The 26,653-nt window shown below is 38.4% G+C and overlaps 1 protein-coding gene across 1 annotated transcript in view; it reads left to right on the top strand.

The window, feature by feature from the left end:
- LOC145311951 (neuropilin and tolloid-like protein 1) overlaps positions 1-26,653 on the top strand; it is a 72,544-nt gene that overhangs the window by 39,847 nt on the left and 6,044 nt on the right. The window contains exons 11-16 of the mRNA XM_080151020.1: positions 10,010-10,063; positions 12,190-12,287; positions 16,896-16,992; positions 21,527-21,588; positions 24,588-24,706; positions 25,003-25,206. Of these exons, the coding sequence (XP_080007146.1) occupies positions 10,010-10,063; positions 12,190-12,287; positions 16,896-16,992; positions 21,527-21,588; positions 24,588-24,706; positions 25,003-25,206 (634 nt within the window). The remainder of the gene's footprint in view (positions 1-10,009; positions 10,064-12,189; positions 12,288-16,895; positions 16,993-21,526; positions 21,589-24,587; positions 24,707-25,002; positions 25,207-26,653) is intronic.

Here is a 26,653-nt window from a genome sequence, read left to right as displayed (position 1 = left end):
CAAATTTCAGTTTTATTTCAATATTAAAGTAAAGATATAGAGGGAACACGAGCTATATGTAACTCTACACCCAGGGTGGGGACCTTGTCCACATTTTTATTTGGCCTTAGAACAGAAAGTAATTTACTAGCAGACGAAAAGGGTCTCCACCACTAGGGCTAGGTAGTTGTCTTGCTTATACATCTATACACATACATTTTTATTTTAATTGAATTGTTATGAAACATATAAATAGAGACAAGTAAAACCATGCAGAAATGTAAAGAAAGATCAGGGAAAACTATTATTATTTTTGTCGAAGACTTTTTTTCCAATAAACTTTTTTTCGAAACAGGTCAAACAATAATACATTTGTAAGCAGCTGCGCCCTTAGAGGCAATTTTGATTTTAGAAGGGAATAGTTAACCTCCCCGCCTCCCCCCACCCCTTAGAAAAAAATCTACTTGGAACCTTTATAAAGCTTAAGAAATAAGAGCCATAGCAGTTATCACAGGGTTATCTTGATCTTTCGGAAATACCACAGAGACAGATAGACAAACAGACATTCTATTACTTGGGAAGATTTTTTTTACAAAAATCATCCTAGTGATTTTGCTACAATAAATAATGTTTTTTAAGAACCCACCTCCAGACCTGTATGAAGCTTCACTGTACTTAACAGACAAACTGACAAACATCCTAGTGATAATATCTTGTTTCTAATTTTGAACATAGAACAAGTTAAAAGTTTTATATTCATTATTTTGGCTTAATTTATTAATTAAAAGTTTTGTTGCCTCTACAGATTTGCTGCTAAATGATCAAAATGTGTTTACAAAACGGGTAAAAATAAATTTTTATACACAATAAACATTAGGGGATTTTTTTCCCCGGCTTTTTTTGAAATTCAAGTAGTGCAGTTGCAATTATTATGCCTTTTAGTGAAAAAACACTTGTGTAAAAATTTTAACCATTTTGAACAAGTATTATGCCCAGTAATTTCACTTTGAAATTTAAATTTTGACGTCCCCCTTATGGGGGTCAAAAAATCATCATCAGAACTATGGCTTCATGGTGCTCCCTGAATAGGTCTTGAGGAGTAGAATTCTGGTAAGCCGAGCGTTCTCGGCCCACAGGGTAACGAGTTCGAGTTCAACGAGCCCTAGCCTTGAATTATTCTACCAAAACAAACTAGCAGGATTTAGTCATACAGAAATTATATATTTAACTGAATAATATTTACAAGCAATGTTTACTATATATATACAACAGATTATAACAATGGTTAGGTTTGAAGGGGGTGTGGGACGCTAGGGCTTAGCTCCCGGCGGTAGACAGGCTGTGGGGGCAGCGGTGGAAAAAGGGGAGGCAGCGCCTCCCGGGTATATAAGCGCGTGAGGGGCGCGTGATAGTTGCATGTTTGAGCCCCTCCCCACATTTAGGCAGGCCAGTTTGACCGCTAGATAGCGGGGTCAACATCGGTCATGAGATAGATGGTGATATAATAAGATTAGTGCAGTGGGTTTGTTATGATAAGTCACAGCGTAGCAACTCTGTAAACTGCCTGTCCGTCTGGTTGTTGTATTACCACAACCTCCCCTTCAAGGGTTGCGTGGCTCTCGAGCCACCAGGCCTTGAACCTGGGGATACGACAACCTATGTCTGCGCAGGACAGGCTCTTCCTGGGGCACAGCTCGATGGAGGACAGCTCTGGCTACACAGGCTCCACGGGACACTCATTGCTCGGTCTGGCTGTGGTTGGATATCAGCATTGTCAGCTCCTGGTTGGCTTCTAGACGGGGGTTGGCGACGGCCAGGCCCCGGCGCTGGAAATTTTGCCTCGTCTGCAGGACTAGCTCTGCCTCAGCGGGTAGCTGGACACGGAGGCCTAGGCTAACTCTGGTGGTTCCCAAGGGGGGAATGACGATGGATGAGGGCGCATAAAATTCCATGGGGGCGCCTGCTTGGTTCAGGTTGCTTGGCCTCCTAGCTCCTACCCGGATAGGGATAGCTGTCATCAACAGGGGGCACATGGCTTCAGCTTCGTCCTCTGGGGCGGCCTCTTCCATTGCAACAGCTGCTTCTCCTTCTACAGGCTCGCTGCTGGCTGGCAGGTGCTCCATGTCTGTATCAGGATTCCAAATGGCATCTCTGGGGGGCTCTGGAACTGGCGGCGGCGGCGGTGGTTCGTTGGGTTGCTCCTGCAGGTCCTCTTCTACTGGGTCACGATCCTGGCCGCTGGGCTGTGGGGCGGCTGCGGCCGGCTGGTGCACTGGGAACTGTCCTGGGTCGCCAGCTGCGGGCGCCGCCGCTCCAACCGGCAGCTCGGTGGCATCCTCGTCGCCGTCCACGTCAACTTGAATGTCTGCTGGAATCTGGTGGGCAGTCACATCTCCAGTGTATTTGCGCAGTCGGCCTACATGCGCGGTAACTTCCGAGATCCTGGCTATTGGAGAGGCAGGTTTGATGACATAATGGACTTCTGTAGCTTTCCTCACTACCTTCCAGGGACCAGTCCATCTCTTGGTGATCTTGGCTGCCTTCCCTGGCACCAGGCGGGGGGCCAGGTACCAGACCAAGTCTCCAACCTCATACTTGGCCGTGCCTTCGTAGGCTGCCGCGCTCCTCCGGATGGCTCCCTCCTCCTTCTGCTGGATGGCATCATACACTGCATAGTAACGTTTCAGGAGGGCTTGGACGTTGGCTGGAACCGAGGCATATTCTGTTTCTGGCAGCCGGAGCACCATGTCCACCGGAAGCTTGGCCTCTCTCCCAAAGAAGGCCAGGAACGGGGTCACGCCGGTAGATCTGCAGGCCTTGGTGTTGTAGGCAAAGGCAATGGCCGGCAAGTGGGGCTCCCAGTTGTTGTCGTCTCTGTCTAAAAACAGACGCATGCCGGTATTGAGCGTCCGATGGAACCTTTCCACTCGGTTGGACTGTGGGTTGTAGGGTGGTGGATGTGTCAGGCCAATCTCAAGCCTGGAGGCCAGTTCCTGGAATACCTGGCCGGTGAACTCCATCCCATTATCGGAGTGGATCTTCAGGGGGCATCCAAACGTGGCCAGGTGGCGGTGCAGCAGGGCTTCAGCCACCGTGAGGGTGCGCTTGTTGGGGATGGCGTAGAGGCTGACAAACCGGCTGAACCCATCTTGGCAGGTGAGGATGTAGCGGTTCCCAGCTGGGGTCTCTGGCAGCGGCCCCACCAGGTCGATGAACAGGACTTGCTGTGGATACCCCTGGCGGGAGGGTACATGTATCCCTTGCTTCAACCTTTCCTTGGTAACCTTCTGGACACATTCAGGACAAGTCTGAACCATCAGGCGGACGTCACGGGCCAGGTTGGGCCACCAGAAGTGCATGGCAACGCGGGCGATAGTCGCGTCCATCCCAAAGTGTCCAGCCATGGGGGTCCCATGGGCTAGAAAGAACGCGTCCTGCTGGAGGGCCGAAGGCAGCAGGTATCTTGTCCGTTCCCCTGTCAGGGTCTGGTCAGTGGTGGTGAGGCAACCATGCTCGTCAAGTCCCAGGGCTGGGAAGCGGCTGGCGTACTGCTGCTCGTCTCGTTCTTTGCCGCGCAGCTCAGCCTTGGTTGGGGCTCTGCCATCAGCCACCCACTGGCGGACACGGAGCAGGAGAGGGTCTTGTGTCTGGGCTTCTAGCACTCTAGCTGGGTCCAGTCGGGCGGCAGGGGGCCGGCTGGCTGCGGACTCCCCTAGCTGGCCAAGGTTATGGATATACTCAGCCTGCTCTGCTAATTCTTCGGCGCTGGCCGTTGGCATGTTGGCGTCCTCCCGGCGGCTGAGGGCGTCAGCGTTGGTGTTCTGGGTGCCAGGACGGTGGCAGACAGTAAAATCTAGGGCCGCTAGCTCCTCTTGCCAGCGGGCCACCATCCCTGTGGATGTGTTCAGTGACTTCATCTGTAGCAAGGCTGAGGAATCAGTGTTGATCTGGAAGCTGCGGTAGGACAAGATGCCGTGGAATTTCCGGATTCCATACATAATGGCGGCCATCTCTCCCTTCCAGGACGGGTAGCGAGTCTCGGGGTTGGTTGTCTTGCGCCCCACGGCGGCAATCAGTCTCTCCTTGCCGTCCTGGCATTGACTCAGAATGGCAGAGATGGCGCGGCTGCTGAAATCTGTGGTGAGCTGGAATACCGCTGGCAAGTCAAACCTGGGCGGCGCTCGGATGGGGGCTTGACGGAACTTGTCCTTGAGCTGCAGCAGCTGGGCTTCCATCTCAGGTGTCCAGGCTAGGGTCTTGGCCGTCTTCTGCCGATTCATCTCGTAGGTGAGGTCGGCATACTCTGGGATGAACAGGCGGTAGTATCCAAAGAACCCCAGAAGCGCCAGCAAATCTTTGGGGGTGCTGGGGGCCGGCCAGTCCAGGATACGGTCAATATAATCCTCTTGCATGGCTATCCCCTCACGGCTGAGGGTGTGGCCCAGATAATCCACCTTGGCTCGGAACAGCTTAGTCTTGGCTGGCTTGAGGCGGATTCCTCCCCTGCGGTGGGCTTCCAAGACCTCTCGGAGCCTAGCCAGGTGGGCCCAGGTATCCTGGTGGAAGGTCAGGACGTCGTCAAGGTATGACTGGAGGTTGGCTGTGCCTAATGGGTTTAGGACCCCTGCAATAAATCTGGAATAGACAGATGGTGCCGTAGCCAGGCCAAAGGGCATCCTTTTCCATTGATACAAGCCTCTGGGGGTGGTGAAGGCGGTGCAGGGCCGGCTGTCCTCAGACACACGGATGGTGTAGTATGCGGCCACCGCGTCTAGGGCACTGTAGACGCGGTGCCCTCCAGCTCGTTCTACCAGCTGCTGGATCCTGGGCAGAGGGTAGCTATCCAGCTCCAGGCACTTGTTGAGGGCTCTGTAGTCGACGGCCCAGCGGGTGCTCCCGTCCTTCTTCTTGATGGGCACCAAGGGGCTGCTCCAGGCGGAGTCTGACGGCTCTATGACTCCCTCCTGTAGCCAAGTGTCCAATTGTTTCTCCAGTTCAGCCTCCTGCCGCGGGTTCAGATCCCTAAATCTCTGGCGGATCGGCTGGGTCCCTGGCTTGAGGCGCAGCTGCAGCTCGACTACATCTGTGCAGCCGGGGGTAGAGTTGGAGAAGACGTCCCTGTACTCTGATAATATGGTCCAAACCTCCTTTTTGAGCAAGGGATCCTTGCGCAGGAACTCGTTGTCTTCCATCTCAAGGGCCTCCCATAACTCCTGCATGTCTGGGGGCTCAACAGGCTCTTGGAACGAGTGGAGACTCGGAGGAGGCTTATCAGAAACCTCTAAAATGTCGGGCTTGACCAGCTCCCCTGCCACTGGGAGGCCAGCGTCCAGCAGGAGGGGCGTCTCCCCTTCATTTACCACCAGCACTCGAAACACAGTGGCGGATCCAGGCCTGTGGGCATACAGGCCTTCTGGGATGACAAGATCCTCCCCAAACCTCTGTTCTGGGGCAGCTAGTTGGATGGCATCCTTGGTGCGGTGGCCTACTAACTCAACAGGGACCGCCATGACACCGCGGCCAGGCAAGACCACCCGCTTGGCCGTGCGAAGTTGGGGTGGCTGGCCGTCAGTTGGAGTGACAGCGCTTAGCCTATACGTGGCTGGTGTGGGGTCAGCTTCGGCTCCGGGAGCCACCGGCCGCGACTTGACGGGCTCGGCCTCGGGAGGGGCTGACGTGTCGGAGCCAAGTGTGGCTCCGAGGGCGTCCGGCCACGATTTGACGGGCTCGGCGCTGGGAGAGGCCAAGGCGCTGGGTCCAGCCTGGGCTCCGTGGGCGTCCGGCCGCGACTTGACGGGCTCGGCGCTAGGAGAGGCTGAGGCAGCGGAGCCATGCATGGCTCCGGAGGCAGCCGGCCACGACTTGACGGGCACGGCGCCGGGAGAGGCTGATTCCTGGGAGTTGAGTGTGGCTCCGGGTGCATCAGACCGCGACTTGACGGGTCTGGACTCGGGCTTGGCTGGTTGACTGGCTGGGGGTCCCAGGTAGAGGGGGCCAGGTGGACACGGCTGGCCGTTGATAAAGGTGTCGGAGGAGAAGATTGGTTCTGGAGGGCTGGCAATCTCAGGGAACGTTGTTGGCAGGTTCTCCCGCGGCACCTTGGGCACTGGGGGCAACCCCATGGCTAGCAGGTTGGCCCCCTTATGGGCGTTGAGCGCAGCATCCACCCAGTGCGTGCCTTTCTCGACCACACGCGGCTGCTCTGGCAGTGGGCCTGGCAGAGGCCCTTCATAACTCAGCTCTCTCTCGGCTGTCTCCCGGTCAATGGGGACGCCACGGAGTGGGATAAACTCCCCACGCACCCACAAGCAAGGTGGTTGCATGTCGAAACAGAGCCTAGTTCCGAACTCCTTGAGAAAATACCCTCCTAGGTTCAGAGGGTGTGAGAGGTTCCGGACCACAGTCACGTGGTAAAGATGGAGTATAAGGGTGTGTGAGACTGCCATATATAATTCTTTCAATTTTCCTATTACCTGGAGGGGCTGGCCTTCCTCGTTAGCAGTCAGGATTTGGGTGTTGTCCGGAATTAACATGCGCTGCACGCCCATTGCGTGCATGAGGTGTTCAGAAATTACAGCAGACCCTGGTACACGGTTGCCAGAATCGATCATGGCATCAACCTGTACATGCTGGGCAGGGTCAGGAGTAGGAAACCTCACCCTGATATGGCAGGGGAAGTGGAGGTCCTGCCCTTGAGACAAGGGGGCCTCCCGTTCGGCTGGGGTTGGCAGAAACTTCGGTGGTGGCCGAACCGCAGCTATGGTGGTATCGCTTACCATGGTGGCTTAGACTGTAGCTTCGAATCACTAGAGCTTATTAATTATCACTGGGTCAACAATTTTATATTTATTCTTATCACTTGGTTGACATTTATACACACTTATGTGTTGTTATCACTAGGAGCTCTAGGTGTGATTCTGGAAGCACTGGCAGCAGGGAATGTCCGTCCTGCAAGGTTCAGAGGGGTGACGGCGGTAGGAAATGACCCGTCCTACAGCGCCGCTGGTTCGAATCCCGAAAATGATGGCAGGGAATGGCCCGTCCTGCAGCGCCTCGGGTTCGAATCCTGGAAGGCGGCGGCAGGGAATGTCCCGTCCTGCCGTGCCTGTGGCTCAAAATCTGCTATCCGTCGCAGTGGTAGGGCTTACTTGTGTGCTGAAGCTTCGCAGCCACACATTGCCTTCTCAAGGAGACCAGCACCCAGCTGTCTGTCTCGTAGGTTTGGCCTGGGTGTCCTGGGGCTTGTCCCAGCTACACTTGCCAAATTAGACTCAGTTCTGTAGCCGTCTGAGCTAAATTATCCGATTACCGTGGCTGCGCACCTAGCGCTACTCCTACACGGTACGGAAAAAGCGTCTTAACTGGCGCTTTTAGCAGGCTAAATCTGCTTGCCGTAGGCCAGAGGCCCACATATTGCGTTCAAAATGATGGAAATTCGACCTAAAAAGGCCGTCTCGCGGGTCAGTTGGCTTCTCAGTTGGCGGCTGATTGTCCCCTTACTTGCCAAAGGGTCCAATCAGAGGTAGAATAGGCTAGTTTCTGTAAGGCTCGATTGAAACACGCTGACACCAAGTTCTGGTAAGCCGAGCGTTCTCGGCCCACAGGGTAACGAGTTCGAGTTCAACGAGCCCTAGCCTTGAATTATTCTACCAAAACAAACTAGCAGGATTTAGTCATACAGAAATTATATATTTAACTGAATAATATTTACAAGCAATGTTTACTATATATATACAACAGATTATAACAATGGTTAGGTTTGAAGGGGGTGTGGGACGCTAGGGCTTAGCTCCCGGCGGTAGACAGGCTGTGGGGGCAGCGGTGGAAAAAGGGGAGGCAGCGCCTCCCGGGTATATAAGCGCGTGAGGGGCGCGTGATAGTTGCATGTTTGAGCCCCTCCCCACATTTAGGCAGGCCAGTTTGACCGCTAGATAGCGGGGTCAACATCGGTCATGAGATAGATGGTGATATAATAAGATTAGTGCAGTGGGTTTGTTATGATAAGTCACAGCATAGCAACTCTGTAAACTGCCTGTCCGTCTGGTTGTCGTATTACCACAGAATCAGGAATTTTTGAAATTTCCAAATATCTTGTTCCTAGCCTGAGAAAAGTTCAAAAAACCTCTAAAAATTGGCCAATTTTCAAAATGGCGTTTTTTAGGGATCCAGGATACCTTTGTTTGATATATTTTGGGCAAAGTAGACAGATCCATAGTGATCTATTCATGGTTACCCGGGCAGAACTGATTAGGATTTATGTTGTTTATTGTTATAGTAATTTTAATTGTATATTATATTTTTTTGATTTTATGACATTTTTCTGTTTAATTTTTATGCCCAAATAAATATGTTTATGTTTATGTTTATCATGAAGCCATAGTTCTGATGCAATGATTTTTTGACCCCCATAAGGGGGACGTCAAAATTTCAAAGTGAAATTACTGGGCATAATACTTGTTCAAAATGGTTAAAATTTTTACACAAGTGTTTTTTAACCAAAAGGCATAATAATTGCAACTGCACTACTTGAATTTCAAAAAAGCCGGAGAAAAAAATCCCCTAACAAACATTTTAGGCTCAAAAAGTATAAAGAACACATTTTTTTTACCTATAAAATTAATTTGGTTACTAGTGTCTTATATTTTTTTTATTCGATTTGTGATAGAAAAACCTATGTCAGAGCCACTAGTTATTTAGAATATAATGAAAAAAAAATTGCAGTATTTTGTAGAATAATGTCATTGTCATAGCTATAATCTAATTTACCTAACCTTCTGGGGACATTTTACTGCATATTGACAAATAATATGATAAAAATATAGAATTGCTCCGGGTATTTAATCCTGTAAGATTAAATCCGGTTTTCAGCCTTTCAGATAAAATATGTATGTTCTATAAATCCTTTTATAGAAAGTAGTAAGCTTTTTTGTCTGTTGCGAATGATCTCGCTAGCCCCTGAACCGAAATGGTTCTCCTTTATAGTGAAGCTTCTTATAGGTCCTAAGATGGTTTTAGGCTATTTTATCTTTATATGTAAGTCTAGGTATAGTTTTAGGTTGTTTTTCTGCCCTTTCAATATATCTTCGAGTATAAGGTCCCTAGATGTTAGGGGCGCAGCCAAGCTTTTTGCAAGCATCTAAAATAGTACTTAAAATACTTCTACTTCGTATGAATGTAGGAACAGAATACTCTAATTAAAGAATGGCTTTGCTACTAAAAAAACTAAGTTACTATCAGTGTAAAATAAAGTACGCACAATACATACAAACAAACGCGCATACACACATTACATACACACGCACACACACAAACAAACATTAATGTAGAATAGCTGGAAATTTTGTATAGCTATCCTAATACACAAACACATGCATATGTAGACACTCACATGAACATTACCCAGTGAGCTAAAGGGTTAAGACGATGGCCAATAAATTGATGCACATTCTTAATTATGATAGACAAAATTACCCCTTCTATAGATTACAATTAGTGGTTGAAACGTTTGGACACTCAACTTAATAAAACAACCTATCAAAATAAATGTCTCCAAAGATGTTCAGCCAAAGAATAAGAAAACGTTATTATACACTTTTGGGGAATGTCCCCTCCCTCCCTGCCATTACCAGTGTCTTCACCCCTAGCCACAAGGAACCTGCCACAAGAACTGAACCATTGTGGATAGAAAAGTTTAAGATTGGATAGAAAAGACTTTAAAAATAAATACTGTCATATACTATAAGGTATATAAGGTCTGTAATACGATGCTATACTTTTTTTCAGTACTGTTGAAAACCGGTTCTATACCAGCGGATATTAATCGGTTTCAAAGCCACACTAAAGCATTTTTTAATGTTTTCAGATAAATGTCAAAAAAAAACTTTAATTTTACATATTAATGCATTATTTTTTACAAAATTAGATTAGATAAATTCAAGAACTTAAATTTTACAATTTAGTTTAATTTTTGTTGGTCATATTTGTAAATTCTGTTTCTGACAATCCAAGTTGATTGAAAATTTTGTTTTAGTTTTCTGAATATGAACTTGAGGAACCCAATGATTGTAATTTCAACTTTATAGAGGTAAGTGGTGCTTGTGTTGGGATAGATATTCTGTAAAACAGCAACAGTACACACAAGAATTATAGCTCTTGTATTCATATCTGTGTAGTTAATCTTTTAACGTAATGGAATTGTTAGAATGATTTTAACTCAGTAATTAGAGTTTTATAATTTCATTGGAATTGAATAACTCATCAACACAATAACATTGAAATTTTTGTCAACATACTTTGGCGTAGGTTTGACAGGTGGAACATATTTAAACAATATCCATAATTATATATAATTATAAAAAATAAGAACACCAAATCAAATGGGTGCACAACAGACGTACAGACGGATATAGTAAGCTATAATGTTCAGTGGTCATGTTTATTTTTGAAAACAGACGAGAAAAATATATTTTATAGCTTTGCAAATAAATAAATTTTTAAAATCTAAATTGAAGTGACTGTCTCTATCCCTGTTGATGATATTTTTCCATATTCTGGAAAGTGCAAGAAGTACTTTATGCAATTTGGTTCAACTAGTGGCTTCCACCCCCTAGCCTTTTCAACAAAGGTGTTGTGGGAGGAGGGGTGCAACCACACCACTAGACAGAATTTGATGGTATAGCATCTACAAATAAAAATTAGTCATCCATTTTAATTCCTATTAGGTAACGGATTTTGAAAGAATTTTTTTCCTCATTTAAAAATAAATTATTAAACACACAACGATAACAACTTTCATGAGCAGTGAAGTAATGTTCCTGTACTAAGAGAAAGAGAACAGTGCAGACAAAATTTTAATTATTAAATATGAGGTTTAATTTTAATAAAATTACATACAAAGTCGATTTCTCTACTTTAGATTTATTTTAATTTGTTTGATTTTAACGTAAAAGTACAAAAACGGCTTTTTATCACTGTTTTGGAACATTTTTCTTTCTCTATTCTTTTGACTTATGTTGAAGTAGCTTTATGGTCTTTAGCTAAGCTTCAATCTAAAGTACTTTTTTCTTAAATCACTTTATTAATGGTCCATTTTCGGTTAAGTACACCAATACCCTTTTACTGTATATATGATAGAGATCTAAAGGGATAAGACAATGGCTGATAAATTGATGTTTATCCCCAATAATGATACACAAAATTACTCCTTTTTTAGATTCCAATTAGTGGTTAAAAAGTTTGGACACTCAACTTCAAGAACCAACCAAACAAAAGTCGCCAAAGTTGTTAAACCAATGAATATGAAAACGCTATTTAAAAAAATGTTGGTATTATTGTAATAAACAGCCAACGTAACCCCCCCCCCCTGATGTGTTTATGTATGTACCTACTTAAAGTAATTTAAACTTCCGTCTGTAGATAGAAAGGGAGGGAACATTGGCTTATAAATAATACAGATACCAACATTTTTTACAAAGATATGTTCTCTCATTAGTTGGGTTTTAAAAATTTGAGAACTTTAATTTAATCTTGATCTTTGTCTACCATTAATGTTCATTAAAAGAAGGATTAATTTTGTTTATCATAATTGGGGGTTTACATAACTATTTGTTTATTTTATATCCCTTAAGATCAATGGTATGTACACCTAAATGTTAAGCAGACCGTATTTTATCTATTCTTGGATGGGTTAATGCAAAAATAATTGTTACCGCCGCATTTTCTAAAGCTCTCTAAACTTATAAAGAATAAAGATAATTTATATATTTAAATAAATTTCGGCCCATTATAATCTATTATCTTTGAATAGTTGAAAGGGGTTTCCACGAACCAATAATTTTTAGAAAATTAAATTGTTTTGGGACCAGTATTAATTTATAGTGCAATGTTTTATCCCTATCTGAGAAAACTATAGTGTTAGGGTGCTCTCTATGACACTTTAACATCAAGTCCAACTAAGGGGAGCAAAACTAACTCTCCTTTTCTGACAAAATGTCTAAACAGCAGGGGTATTGGTTCAATAACAAACAACCAATCTTTGATTGCACGACTTTTATCTGGAAACAGTGCATGGTAATGAATTCCGTCTGTTTATTGTCGAGACATATTAGTAGGAGAAGTAGTTTTTAACGTCTTTAGTTGTGATGTGCTAATGAGTCGAGATTCGAACCCCTTGCATTTTTAACTTTTACATGAGCTTTACTATAATTTCAGGTTTTTGATGGTAAAACTGACGAGGAGCACAGGAGGAAAACTTTCTGTGGTTCTGTCGCTGAGCCGGTCACCAGCAAAACAGACGTACTTTATATCAGGTACACTGATACAATGTTAGGCAGACAAAGGTTGCACAATTAGAGGGTTGGTTGTCTGAAATGATAAGGAAGAGCAAAGCCGTCGGACTTGTTACTTAGATTTGACTTGAATACAAAAAGACGAGCATTTTTTAGTGATGATTTGAGTGGAAACAACCTTTCAGATTCATTGTTTAAGTTTATACTCATTGGGGTGCATTAATACATATGATAATTTTTATTTTTTAATTATGGGAAAATTATCATATTCATAAATGAAACCCAAACAGCATATTAAACAATCGCATCGTATTATAGACAGCTTTCCAAGACAAAATATATTATAAAATTAAATCCAGTTTTGTGAACTACGAGGGGCTGAAGGCCTGGGCTAAACAAACTGGTATTGTTTTAAAAAGTTTTATTTTAATATTGGAAAATTGCCTGTAATACAATACTATACATGATTTTTCACTAATGCTGAGAACCGGTTCTAATCCAACGGATATTGATCGGTTTCGAAAAGTAGTTCCTAAAAGTGTTTGTCCAAGAGTACGGGGCTTATCAACATAACTTTAGCAAGTATTATGTACTTGAATCAGTAAATTGGATGAGCAACAAAAGATATCAAGTGTTTCTACATTTTGTCTTGTCAAACATAAACAAGTGTTACGTTGATGATATTATATTTCAGAAAAAAAACATTGCAAGCAAAAATCACAAGAATATAATTTTACATTAGATTCTATATGGAAGTAAATAATAAAGAAAACAATATTATTTTATTTTTGCCTTTCTGTTTTAATAAAAAAGGAATCCCTTTTTTATTTTCTATAGGTTCCTTTCTTGAATGTGTAAATCTGGGCAGACTTGATTATAATTTTCAGTGATACTGATCAAACACCAATTGTTATGTTTTATTTTTTATCATTTTGGTAGCAGAAACTTTTGAAGCGCACTTTACGGCGTTTTTATATTGCCAGCCGCCAATTGCCTCTTGGCTGATACATAACAAGCCGAGCCTTATTGGTTTGGAGCAATAGCCAATAGGAGCGGCCACCAATTAATTAATTTAATTAGGAAATGTTAAAAGTTGCAAATTGCAATATCCCTATCGAAAATAGGCCGGGACCTAATTTATGGCCAGATTTCCTATCACTTATCCCTGATTTGTATTAGTTATTTCTTTCATCGTATTATAAACGGCTTTCCGCGGATATAGAATGTACAATTATAAGATTAAAACTAGTTTTTTTAGCCCGTGCCTTCGGGGCTTATGATTGTACATTTTTATATTCGTAGAAAGCTGGATATAATACGATGCTAGACATAGTTTTTTCGTATGGATGAGAACCGGTTCCTATCCACCGGATTCGAATGAATACGAGAAATTCCTTTATCTTAACCTAACCTAAGATAACCTGTAAAGAAATATATACTTAATTAACAAAAACTTTTAGACACTCTTACGCTTATCCACTCCGATGTTTGTTACTCCTGCGTTTGTCCTTGAACTCTTTTGAAAACCAACGTTTACAAACAATCAAGACCTGATATTGTTCATCCTAAATAGAATAGTTGAAACTTGCCAAAAATAAGTTCATTTTCCAATGGGACATTTGGGTTTTCTTCTGAACTTAAGTCGGTTTTTAAAGTCTTCTGATTCGAGATAATTTACAATAGGATAGTTGGTGTACAGTTACAAATGATCCACTGTGATATTATTGTAAAAAAAATCTATAAACCAGACTGTTATTAGTATTCAAGAGGGGTGAGAATGGCGAGTTCCAATATATTAACTTCAAAGCTATCCACACTTTTAGCATTATCTATTTTTCTTCAAGGGTTAGATTAGGTAAAAATGATTCGAATATGATAGAAAATGTTAGGTTATGGGAGAAAATTTTTTTTAAAAGTAAACAAAAGAGATAGTGAGAAATATTGAAAAAGAGAAAGAAAGAAAGAAAGTGAGAGATAAAGAAGAATTGAAAAATAAATGAGAATAGGTTTAACTACCAAAAGAGTAAAGCTTTTATAATATATCTATTATTATATAATTAGGGTTCGTCTATCCGTCCGTCTGTACAGTTAGCTCATATCGTAAATTTAGATATGTTAGAATTGTCCTATCGATTTCAAACTTTGCATGAGGTTTCATGTAACAGTTAGGTACAATTTAGGAAGCGTAACAACTCTATAATCGCTACAGGAAAGTCTGTACATCCATTTCAAATATGATGCTTTTAAACTTTTTTTGACGACAAATTTTTATGTGATAATTGTCCTATTGATCTTAATTTGGAATACTGATTCCTATGACAATTAAGTAAATTGTTATAAGCGAAGCATCTCTATAATTAAGTCCTTAAAATTTATGAATGTCCTTGTTCTGTATTCTGCTTTTATGGATGTTGTAGTCCTTATTTTTATATAATACATTTATTCAAATAATGAACAAAATATAAGAAACTTTTCTTCTTATTTATGACAAGCACCAAATGAATGTTTGTCTTTAACTAAATCTTTTTCTATTCCCTCCAATTTTCAGAATAGCAATTACTCTATAACATGGGTTCTTCCGTCTGTTTGGTTTAACTTGAAAATTGTTAAATATAATTGTCAACGTTGTTGTAACAATTTAGATTATATAGTAATTACTCATCCTATTATATAAAGTAGTAAGAGATTTTTTTGTCTATAGCTTAAGATTTAAACTACTGAACCGATTAAGTTCATTATTTTTTTGGAACCTTCTTGTATGTCCTTAGATGTTGTTAGGCTCCTAAATTATTATATCTATAAGTTTGTTTATAGGCTTTTTTCTTACTTTCCTTATTATTTCGAGTACAAGGCTCCTAGTTTATTTCTAGCATTATGAAATCAGCAGTTTTCTAGTTGTATAGAGTATTGTAATTAATTGTTCTTAGTAATTTTTAGCTTGTTCATCCTGCGCAACTTATGGACAATATTGCCCTTGTTTTTTTGTTATTGCATATCAATTGCTCTATTCCTCTCTCGGCACTCAAGAGGCAGGTTCTAACCACAAGTTTTTCTAGTACAATAGTATCATTATTTGTCTTGTTTACATAGAAATCTACTGTAATTGTGTAATATAATTCAATTTTAGAAATGGCCCAAGGACCAAATAGAAATATGAGAACCATTTCTCCTTCTTCAACTAGAAATCTTTAGCAAGTCATTTCAAGTATTTATTTCCTTGTAAATCCTAAATCTTTGGTTTAAAGTTAAAACATAAAAATATCTTAAATCCAGGGAGGGAGGGTGCATTGGATTGTATAACACTGGTACCTATAGCTTTATAAGTGAAACTTTGTGTCTAAAGTTTTCAACCAATAATTTTTAACTACTACATAACTACTACTACAGTTGTCCTGAAAATGGCGTTTGACTAAGGGATTAATTCAACATTGATACGTGTCCGATTGTACCTAAAAAACTGTTTCTTCTAGATGGATTGTTCGCTGTTTACCCATCCAACTAGGAAGAACCGTTTTAGTTGAATTAAAAGTCATTAGCATACAGGCATGATGAACCCTCGTCCATGATGAAAAAGCATGTATAACCTCGTGATGTTGCAGGCCTCGAAGCAGCTTATAGTGTCTAAATAAATAACGTCATACAATACAAATGACCAATGATAGGCCAGTATACATTGTTATCGACCAATGGTAAAATGTATACTGGCCTATCATTGGTCATTTGTATTGTATGACGTCATTTCTATTAGGCACTAAAAGCTGCTCGCAGGCCTCTCATCATTTGGCATCTATAAAACTTCAATCGTTGAATACACTTGATGTAAAACCAATGGAACCACTATTGCTTGCAAGAAAGATTTATTTTCCAACATTTTTTATGAAGTGAGGGACAACACTTGACCGTTTGTCAACTTTCTTCTTACATTATAATTCTCTACAGTCTTTGGATAAAGTTTTTAGTAACATAGTTCTAGGTCATAAATATTCTGATAAACCGTTGATTCTAATAAATCTTTATCACAAATTATGTATTGATTTGCAATCCTCCTATTATATTTTTGTCTGAAGCTTAAGATCTCATTAACTACTCAGCTGATTTGGTTCATTCTTTCGAGTAAGCTTCACATAGGTCCTGTTATGGTTTTAGGCTTTTTTTGTTTTCAGATTTGAGTCTTGGTGTGGTTTTAAGCTATTTGTCTCGCTCTTTTCTGACCCTTCAAAAACAGAGCCCCTAGATAATAGGGGCGTTGCCGCTAGTTGTACTTACTCTGACACTGTAGTCTATTGAAAAGTAGGTCCCAGAGGGAAGGGGACATTGGGCTGTTTATTACACTAGTCCCCAAAGTTTGATAATAACGTTTTCTTATTTGTTGGCTGAACAACTATGGGGTCTTTTCTTGAATATTGATTTGTTGGTTCATTAAGTTGAGTTTCCAATCGTTTCAACCACTAATTGTAATCTAGAGAAGGTGTAATATTTTGTATCATCATTGGGGATGTACATCAATTTATCGGCCATTGTCTTATCCCTTTTGATCTCTGAGTAAGTCCATAGTTGATTGTTGCATTAAATACGTAAGCTTCGCTTTATGGATGTCTTCATTCTTGTGAACAATAATCTGATATTTAGGTTCTTTGCTGACGGAAAAGGTTTAAAGTCTGTGTTTACTGGAGTTTTTACAGCCATCAGAGATCTATCCATTGACGAACAAGATTCTTGTCCAGAGGTAAGCTAAACATTTCCAGTATGGTTTTAAAACCTATTAATATCCTATTGATTAGAACCGGTTCTTAGCAATACTGAAAAATAATGTATAGGTATTACTTCGAATTGCAGACAATTTACCACGATTATTGAAATGAAATAAAAAAAATTTAAATTAGTACCAGTTTTGTTAGTCCGGCCCTTCGGCCTATCTCGGCTAATAAAACTGGTTTTGGTCTTATAACTTTGTATTTTCATATCCGCGGAAAGCTCTCTTGGCTAATAAAACTGGTTTTGATCTTATAACTTTGCATTTTCATTTCGGCGGAAAGCGATGAATTACTATTCTACCATTTAAATTATAAACAAGAAAGACACTATCTATAAAAGCGAAATTTGGAATCAAACGGTTGAACAAATGAACACAAAACACTTGTACTATTATAATATTATTGTTGTTTATCTTATAAGTATGAATGAACTGTTTTATTGCTCTGGGGGCGTGGTTTATGATTGAGAGATGTTATTATTAATATTTAGCCCATCTTTATCACACTCCCCCCTCCAAACGGAAACAGTTAATGAAACAATAAACACTTTTATGATAAAATATATATATACTAGCGGCTTCGCCCCTAGCCTCTACGGGCTTTGCCCCAAGAGGTGATCAAAAAAAATGAAGGTGAAAATCGTAAAAGGACCAGGGATATCTTCAGCAAAAAAAAAAGGACCAAGGAAATCTTCTGCCAAAAAAATTGGGGGGGAGTTTTTTGTTTTTTGGGAGGGTTGGGGGTGTCCCACCCCCCCAAGAAAATAGCCTAAAATTATTAAAGGACCAGTAGGTATATACCCTGAAGAGCAGAATCCAATCGGTTCAGTGGTTATCGAGATCTTAAGCTTCAGACGGACGGACGGACGGACAGGCATCATTCTACTTTGTATTATAGATGTATGTGTTTCATACATTCTTGAGATATAACTTTAAAACAACGTTTATCCCTAAATTGGGTTGTTATTAATTTCTGGTTGAAAGAAAAAAATTTAACCAGTTTCATATAAATCACAGTACTTTTTACTAGCGGCTGCGACCAAAGCATTTAAGAACTATATATTTTAAGGGTCAGGGAAAGCAAAAAAAGCCTTAAACCATTCTAAAACTTAAATAATATATTTAATAGGATAATCATAATTTTATCAAGTTTCTTTTTGATATTGCATATGTTTTTCTTGATGTTTATGCAATGTCAGCCAGGGATAAAAGTATAAGGAAATCCTTATAATAAAGTATTATAACAGAAACTCTTTATGTGCATCTGTCTATCTGTCTGTATAGAGGGATCTCACTAACCTCTAAACCGATATGGTTCTCCTTTACAGTGTAGCTTCTCATAGGTCCTGGGAAGTTTTATAAATATTTTGGGGAGCGTACCATCACACTCCTAAAAGAAATAATCCCCCTCGAAATTTTTTTATGATTTTTCTTTTTACAACTAAAAGTAAAAATTGAGTTGTCATATTCAAACAACATTCCCTCCCACCTTACCCATCGGGGCTAACAAAGCTTGTTTTAACCTTATATTTTTATTCTAATATCCATTAGAGCTGTCTATAATACAATGTAAAAAAATAACTATTACCATCTTTTTTTAGCTGAGTTATTTATGTCTTTTTCTATATGATGCAATATAAATATACACAACATATCTATCATAGGCTCAGTAGGTAAAATACATAATATTAATACAGGGTCCATAAATAATTTTAAAAGATTCATAATTCCAGAATTTCACATTTTTTAGTCATTTAAATGGATATAGAATACGTCAAATTTGTCGTCAATTTAGGTTGCTAATATTGACCTTATTTATTGGTCAATTCGTTCATTCAGTAGAAGGGGAGGGGATGGATAAGGGTTGTCGTTATTCTAGCCAGCTGTGACTATTACTTTATTAGATTACATTGAAATCTGCTTCAATATCCAATAATTGATACATCGATTGTCATGTCTTCATATTGGATGCTTTAAATTACTGTTCAATACATTTAACACCGCCAAAAACGTTGTTATTAATACCTATATAAGTCTGTTTAGGTAAAAAAAATATATTGTGCATCATATACTATCACATATGTGTGTTTAATATGAATCAATATTGCACAAACAGATTCAAATTTATTACAGAATAAACTCATTTTTATATTTCTGCCAGAGAAGTCTTCAATTCAGTGTGCATACAAAACAAAATATAAAAACTTTTTCAGTATGTCTTTGAAACCGATTTATATCCGCTGGATGAGAACGGTTTCTCATCCATAATGAAATGTCATGTACGTTTAGAGACGTGTTCATCCTATCTTTTTAGCTAAATTAACAATAATATATCTGGATATTATGGCAGGTAAACAATTGTCGTTAATTTAGGTTGCTAACATGGACTGGACATAATTTATTTTTCAGTAATCATGCACTGTAAGGACTTCATTAAAAAATATGTTGGTTGTCTATAATACCACTTGTTGGGAATGTGAAAAAGTGTCAGGCGTACATTAAATTTATTTCAAATAGATAATCTATAGAAAGTCAATATAAGGTTTCAGACAAAAAATTAAAATTTTATGTTATTGAAGCAACACAATTTTGAATACTTTGCAATGCAAATAAATGCAAATGTGTATATTTCTATACACTCTAAAAAATTGTATACTTTAAAATGAATAATACTTCTTTAATAGATTTTTTTTAAAAGTACAAACATTTTTTTGTTTATACTGAAGGTTAAAGTGTTTTATTTATAACTAGCGGCTACGCCCCTAGAGGCCTCTAGTGGCACTTTAAATGTTGTTGTTTGTTAAAGTTAATTTTTTATGTACGATACCACCTTATTTGACGTTGAAGTCTCCCCTAAATTTAAATTTTTTTTGATTTTTTTGTCATTTCTCTTGGGAGGGTGGTAGTACCCTCCCCCAAAATAAATATAAACCTTCCCGGGACTTTTGAGAAGCTACCCTGTTAAGGAGAACCCGATCGGTTCAGCGGTTAGCGAGATTCTTCGGTACACACAGACAGACAGACAAACATCCTGTTACTTTAGTATAAGGATAAGAACAATTTAGTTTCGAAGTTACAATGGTAATGTCGAATAAAAACAAGGATGACAATTGACAACCTCCATAAGCAGCGAAGCACCAAAAAATCATGGAGTGGACAAAAAGACAGGTGTTCAGTTCTCATAACAATGAAAAAAATACTTATAAAGTAGCTTCGCTACTTAAGTTTGTGTACAACACGCGAATCAGTAAGGATCTTCTTTAGACAAAGCTAATCGTACATACCAGTAATTTATAGGCTGCGCTTCTCATGATTCCTATAATAAATGTATTAGTTTAGATTTATAACCCAGATTACTTCCTGGTTTCAGTGGTGGGGTTCTTTTTCGTCTGCTAGCAAATTGCTTTCTGCTCTTTTGCTCTTTTCTGCACTTGGCTGTGTTTATATTTCCGACGCTATCGGCTGATATTCAAAGACCTAATCGATGGTAGGCACAGAGTCCTTAACCCGTGGGTAGAGTTACATATTATAACATGTGCCCCCTCTATTCTTTTACTTCAGAAATTTTTTCTTATAGTGTATTCACTATAAATACATACAATCCGACTGACATTCATTTTTCACTAACATTTTTATTTTAAATCTTTTCCAAATCTTAAAACATTTATTTCACATAATTTGAAAAGCACTAAAATGTTTTGTAAGTAAAACATTTAAGGTTAAAAGTTAAATTTAAAGTTTGTGTTATTTTGAATAGGCTGTAATTCAAAACTAAAAATGTAATTTTTAACTACTTTGTTAATATGTGGGATATGACCATAGACGTCAAAGGGTTGGGATAAAGACGTGTTTTCCCCCTCAAACTTTAAAATTACTTATTTTCCCCTCCCATCCCTTCAAATTTTAAAAAAATACATTAACATTACCTCCTTAAACCTTTGAAACCCCTCATTTTACCAGCCTCAAAATATAAAGCTAGGACGTCCCCGTTGTAAGGTATGACTATTGAATTTAGAAAATTTTAAGTTGTTAAGTAATCTTAGAATCTAGAAACATTTATAAGAATTTTCCTCAGCCGCGCATAAGCCTCAAATTTAATCCTGCTTGTGTAAAGAAAAAAATTCCCAAAAAATGGATTGTCTGTTTAGGAACAAGACATCCAGCTGAATTTATAATATCAAGATTTCACTGAAGCTTACATGCGGCTTTTGCGCGGCCGCCGAGTCCTGAGGTGGATTCTTAAAAAAAATTTGCCCCACTAATCGCTTAGTGGGGCAAAATTGTTTTCGTGAAAAATCCTCCAAAATCACATAAAAAATCTACAAAAATTAGATAAATCTTATTTTAATAACCCTTCTATGATTTTGTTTAATTTTAGTAGATTTTTAATGTGATTTTGGTAGATTTTTCACGAAAACAATTTTGCTCCACTAAGCGAATAGTGGGGCAAATTTTTTTTAAAGAATCCACCTCTGGTATTAATTACTTATATTTATTTTATATTTAGGGAGAGTATGATTGTGATGATGCTACTTGTATCAGTGAGGACCTTGTTTGTAATAATGTTAGGTAGGCATACTCATATTAGTTACTTAAACAAAAAATAAAAGATAAACTTTTTCTAACATGGCCTTGAAATCAATAAATATCTGTGTATTAGAACTGTTTCTCAGCCATACTGAAAAATCATGCATAGCATCGTTTTTATTTGTTAACACGAGCCTTCGATCCTCGTGCCTAACGTGGCTAACAAAAGTACATTTTTTTATTTCATTATCCGCGAAAGGCTGTCTATAATACGATGCAATAAATATCTATCAAATATTTATTTTATGCTAAAAGTACAGAAAAATTTGGTTGGTTATTTATTTAAAACGAATCCATAAATCCTAATATAAAATTTACATATAAAGTCTAAAATGATAAATCGGCCAACAATTTGATCTTTCTTTATTGAATACCAGACTTTTTGATTTATAATGCTTTTTACCTTATTTTATGTACAACATATTTTCATAAAATATTTGGCTTTATCCCAAATTATTACAGGGTATAGTAACCTTTTTTACATGGAAGCCAAGTAATAATTGCTATTAGATTAAAGACTTAGAGGAAAATTGACAGGAAAATAATAGGAAATAAGGATGACAATATAAGTAATGAAGAAAAAAATACTAAAAGATATTTTGAAAGAAACATAAATAACAAAAATTCTAAAAATCTCCTTTTATTTCATCTATAGAAACTTAAATTCCTTAGAACGATGGAAAATTAAATTCCAATACTAATACCCAAAAACATTTTCAAAATCGGACCAAAAATACCAAAAAAATAAGACATCTATAGACACAAAATTCCCTTAGAACGACTAGAAATTTAATTTTAATTCTTTTACTAATAAAAATTTTAAAATCGTACCACAAACATTAAAGATAAATGGAAATCAGTAGTAAAAGACAAAATCTGCCCAAAAGCGACTGCTAAAAAACTGAAATATACTTCATAATGATGGTAATATGAACGTGAAATTTCAGTTGTCTAACTTTGATAGGAGCTGAGAAAATCATGTTTCCTTCTAAACTTTCAGACTAACAGACATTTCGAATCATAGAATAGCACCGCTATTAAAAATAGATAGAAACAGATGGAGCAAAAAAGTGATGGGGGGATCTCGTACATTTGGATAAAGTTAAGATGGAAAGTACCAAATATTTCAGTGCATTTACTTTAGAAAATAAAATAGTTGGGGATTTGAATGATAATTTTGTCATGGCTGCATTTCTCTTTTTCAAATTTTAATGTTCATCCTAAATGTACACTTTAACAGGGCCTGGTCTAAGTTTTATTATATTGTTCTTTTTTTCAATATTTTATATGGTGTAATTTATTGATACTGGACAGTCAATTTGAAAAAAATAACTGAAAATAAATTTAAATATTTTATCGAATTTACATAAATATGTGTTTGTCCGACCTTTTCTAATCCAAAGCACAACGTTTCTCTCAGCACCCCAACTGTCTCCATATCTTGAAACTGATAAAGACAAAGTTGAGTGAAACCAACCTGGAAAAGTGGGGCTCGTAGTCGGTAGGTTGACAGACTTGACACACGGGTAGTTTTATAAAGAAGCTTTGCTGTGAAGTTTAAGTCACAAACACTGTGTGATGGTTAAGTGTATTTTTGAAATAAAGGACATAAATATCCTAACCAAAAATACACCATACGAAATATCTCTAAAAGCTATAGTTAGGTTAGGTTAAGTGGGGTCAACGCTCCACTTCCTATTGTATATACTGTTTTTAAACTGAATTGGTCCTTTTTCTCTAATTCAACATTGTTTTAAACAATTTTAAGATAGGCATTACATTATATAAATTTCATGTATTGAAAGAATATTTGAAATTTTAGTATCAAGCTCAACAATGTTCAAGAAATTGGGAAAGGGGGCTGTAACCACGTTCTCGAAGTTGATGCTCACCTCGTGTGCATCATAAATGTCCAAGGGTTGAGTAAAGGGGTATTTACCCCACTCAAACCCCTAATTTTACCATCATCAAAACTTAAAAATACAGTAGAATAACCTAATTTTACCCCCATCAAAAAAAGCTTAGACGTTCCTGGAATGCATTACTCACTCGGTTTTAATTATTTGTTATTTTTTAATGCTTCATTTTAGCAGCTTCTAAAGCAAGTAGTTTAGCTGCTAAATTTAATTTGTATTGAGAAAAAAAGTTTTATTTGTATTTCCGACTGGATCCAAATTTTATATTATTGGTTATGGTTATACATTTCTGATATAAATGATATAATATTGTACAAAATGTATGCATCGGGTTATCTAAGTTTTGTAGTGAAACTTTTATAAAATTGATAAATTCTTATCTGTACAACAATGTACGACAACACAAAGAAGCAAGTACGGAAAGTGTCATGTGGGACATCATAAATAACCGCCTTAAAAGGAAGGATGAGAGGAGAAATGGGAAAGGAAACCCTTAAAAAAAGAGATGGATATAGAGGTATTTTTATGACGTCACACATGACACTTTCCGTATCTCCCAAACAGAATATGTATTGTAACCATAGTTCATAATGGTTCATATAGGTATTTTTTCTAAAATAATAGGGGGTCTAATGCTCAACAAGGCACTTTAAGAGAAATTGCCAAGAAAATATTTTCTTTAGTTAATAAATTGGCAAAGTACAGTTGTATTATTGTCACTAAGTTAAACCATTAAAATAAATAAATTATGTTACAAATACTGAATCAACATTTCCAATATAGTTGCGAAACCGATTAATATCTTCTGGATTAGAACAAAATCTCAGCCATACTGAAAAATCATGTATATCATCGTATTACATACAATTTTCCACGAATATTAAAATAAAAATCGTAAAAAAATTTTTTTTTAGCCTGGGCCTTCGGCCATTCGGGGCTAAAAAACAATTTGGAGTCTATAGTTTTTCTTCTTCATATCCTCGAAAGCCTGTCTATAATACAATGCGATAAATAACTTTTTTTATGCCATAACCACTTAATAAACTTTTCTTATAACTTGTTTAGAAACTGTAAGTTTGGTTGGGACGAGGAGAGTTGTGTTGTTGAAGGATCCGCCATTCCTTTGGATTTCTCCGCCAGCCATGTCATACTCATTCTTACACTTCTCATTCTTATTATGGTCGGTAAGTAGTCATACATTATCTATAATACAAAGTATAACGATGTCTGTCTGTCTGTTTGTACGTCTGTCTGTCTGTTAGTCCGTCTGTCTGTCTGTTTGTCTGTCCGTTTGTCAGTCTGTATTTTATTCTTATTGGTTCTTGTTAAGTTAATATTATTTTTATAAAAAGCGCTACAGATATTGCACCTCATTTGCATGTACTCTTATAAAGTGATGTTCGCATCTGACTAAAATAACGATACCCCTCCAACCTGTCAATATATCAACGTATGTATATTCTAATAACTATGTATCTAGGCATGTGTTCTGGAATGATCTACAACCTGGTGAGAAAGCTGACGGAGGACAAGGAGGACATCATCGCCTCCAGGGAGAAGTCCCTAGCCTCCCTGGGCATCATTGGAGGCAGCTTCCCAGAGATACCGGACAGGACCAAGTCTGCCTCCAGCAGGAACACTTCTCATCTGGACTGTAATGGCTGCTATGTGCCACCTCCTCCAGGTGGATTAAATATTTTCCCCCTAAAACTTGTGTCTTATTTTTTTGCCCTCCATAATGTTTACCCTAAAGAAAAATTTACATTAATGATGGAGTGTGGGAGGGGATAAATAACCCCCCCAAAAAAAATATAAATATCGGAAACAGCCCCTTCGTCGCGAGTTGACAAATTTTATCCTTGTAAAGGCACGTTTATATTTATTTAATGTAAGTTTGATATTAGCATGGTGTTTGATACACAAATAAATAAACAAATATCCATAAGCAAACAGTTCTAAAAATAATTGTAGAAAAACTTTGTGTTTGGTTGCTTCACAACTGTTTTGGCTTTTATTTTCACTTTCAGTTTGAGCAAGTAAGAGCTTATGTGTGTGCTATAGTTTCCGCAAACGTGTCATAAGTTTCATGAATTATAAATCTGAAGGCTAAAATATTGGAAGTTGTTTTTCTTTAGATGAATTTAATGCTAAAGCAATGACTAGCTGCCACGACAATAGCCTCTACGGGCTTTGCATTCGAAGATTAAGATAAGGGCTAGAACAATAGCTTAAAACCACCCTAAGACTTAAATCTTTTTAAAAAAGAATAGCCTAAAAGAATTACTGGACCTATGTGAAGATTCCCCGGAAGGGAGAACTCAATCGGTTCAATCTTAAGATTCAGACCAAAAAACCTAACTTCTTTATATTGTAGTATTAACGAAACACATGACTTTTTACAAAAAGATCTTTAAGAACACATATTTATGCAGAAGTGGATAGGATAGAGAAATCACTTCTCATCAATCATATATTCTTAACCAGAGATAAGGGATAATGTATTCTGTTTACTATAACATGTTAACTTAGGTTAAAAAGATGGTCTAAGTTAAAGAAAGAGAAATAAAAGATAGGGAATCTAAAGGAATAAGACAATAGCCGATAAATTGATGTACATCCGCAATGTTACACAAAATTATCCCTTCTGTAGATTACAACTTAATAAAGCAACCAATCAAAATTCATGAACATTGAACAGTCTCCAAAGTTGTTTAGCTAACGAATAAGAAATATAAAACTTTTGAGACTAGTGTAATAGATAGCCCATAGTCCCCTCTCTCTCTCTGAGTAAAAGCACATTTTTGTTAGATACAACTTCACTTCAAAAAGGGATTTTTAACTGGCAAAAAGTTTATGGAAAAAATTATAAAATATATTTGCCGCAATGTCCCTGTTCAGAAATACCATACATACACTACACACACACACAAACACATAATAATACATTAAAACACAGACAGACATACAGACATATACAATACATTTCCACAACATAATTTGATCTAAGAGGCTAAATAAATTAACCTAATTTGCAACATAAACAAGGACATTACAATTCATTGGTAGCACCAGGTTCAGAAATAAAATATTAAACAATCAAAACACTTTAACCACAAGCATTTTAATTTTCT

Source organism: Acartia tonsa, chromosome 2 (assembly GCF_053477335.1).
Source record: "Acartia tonsa isolate MP-2025a chromosome 2, ASM5347733v1, whole genome shotgun sequence".
Taxonomy (NCBI): domain Eukaryota; kingdom Metazoa; phylum Arthropoda; class Copepoda; order Calanoida; family Acartiidae; genus Acartia; species Acartia tonsa.
Note: the sequence above shows the minus strand (reverse complement) of the source record. Positions and strands in the feature narration are given on the sequence as shown.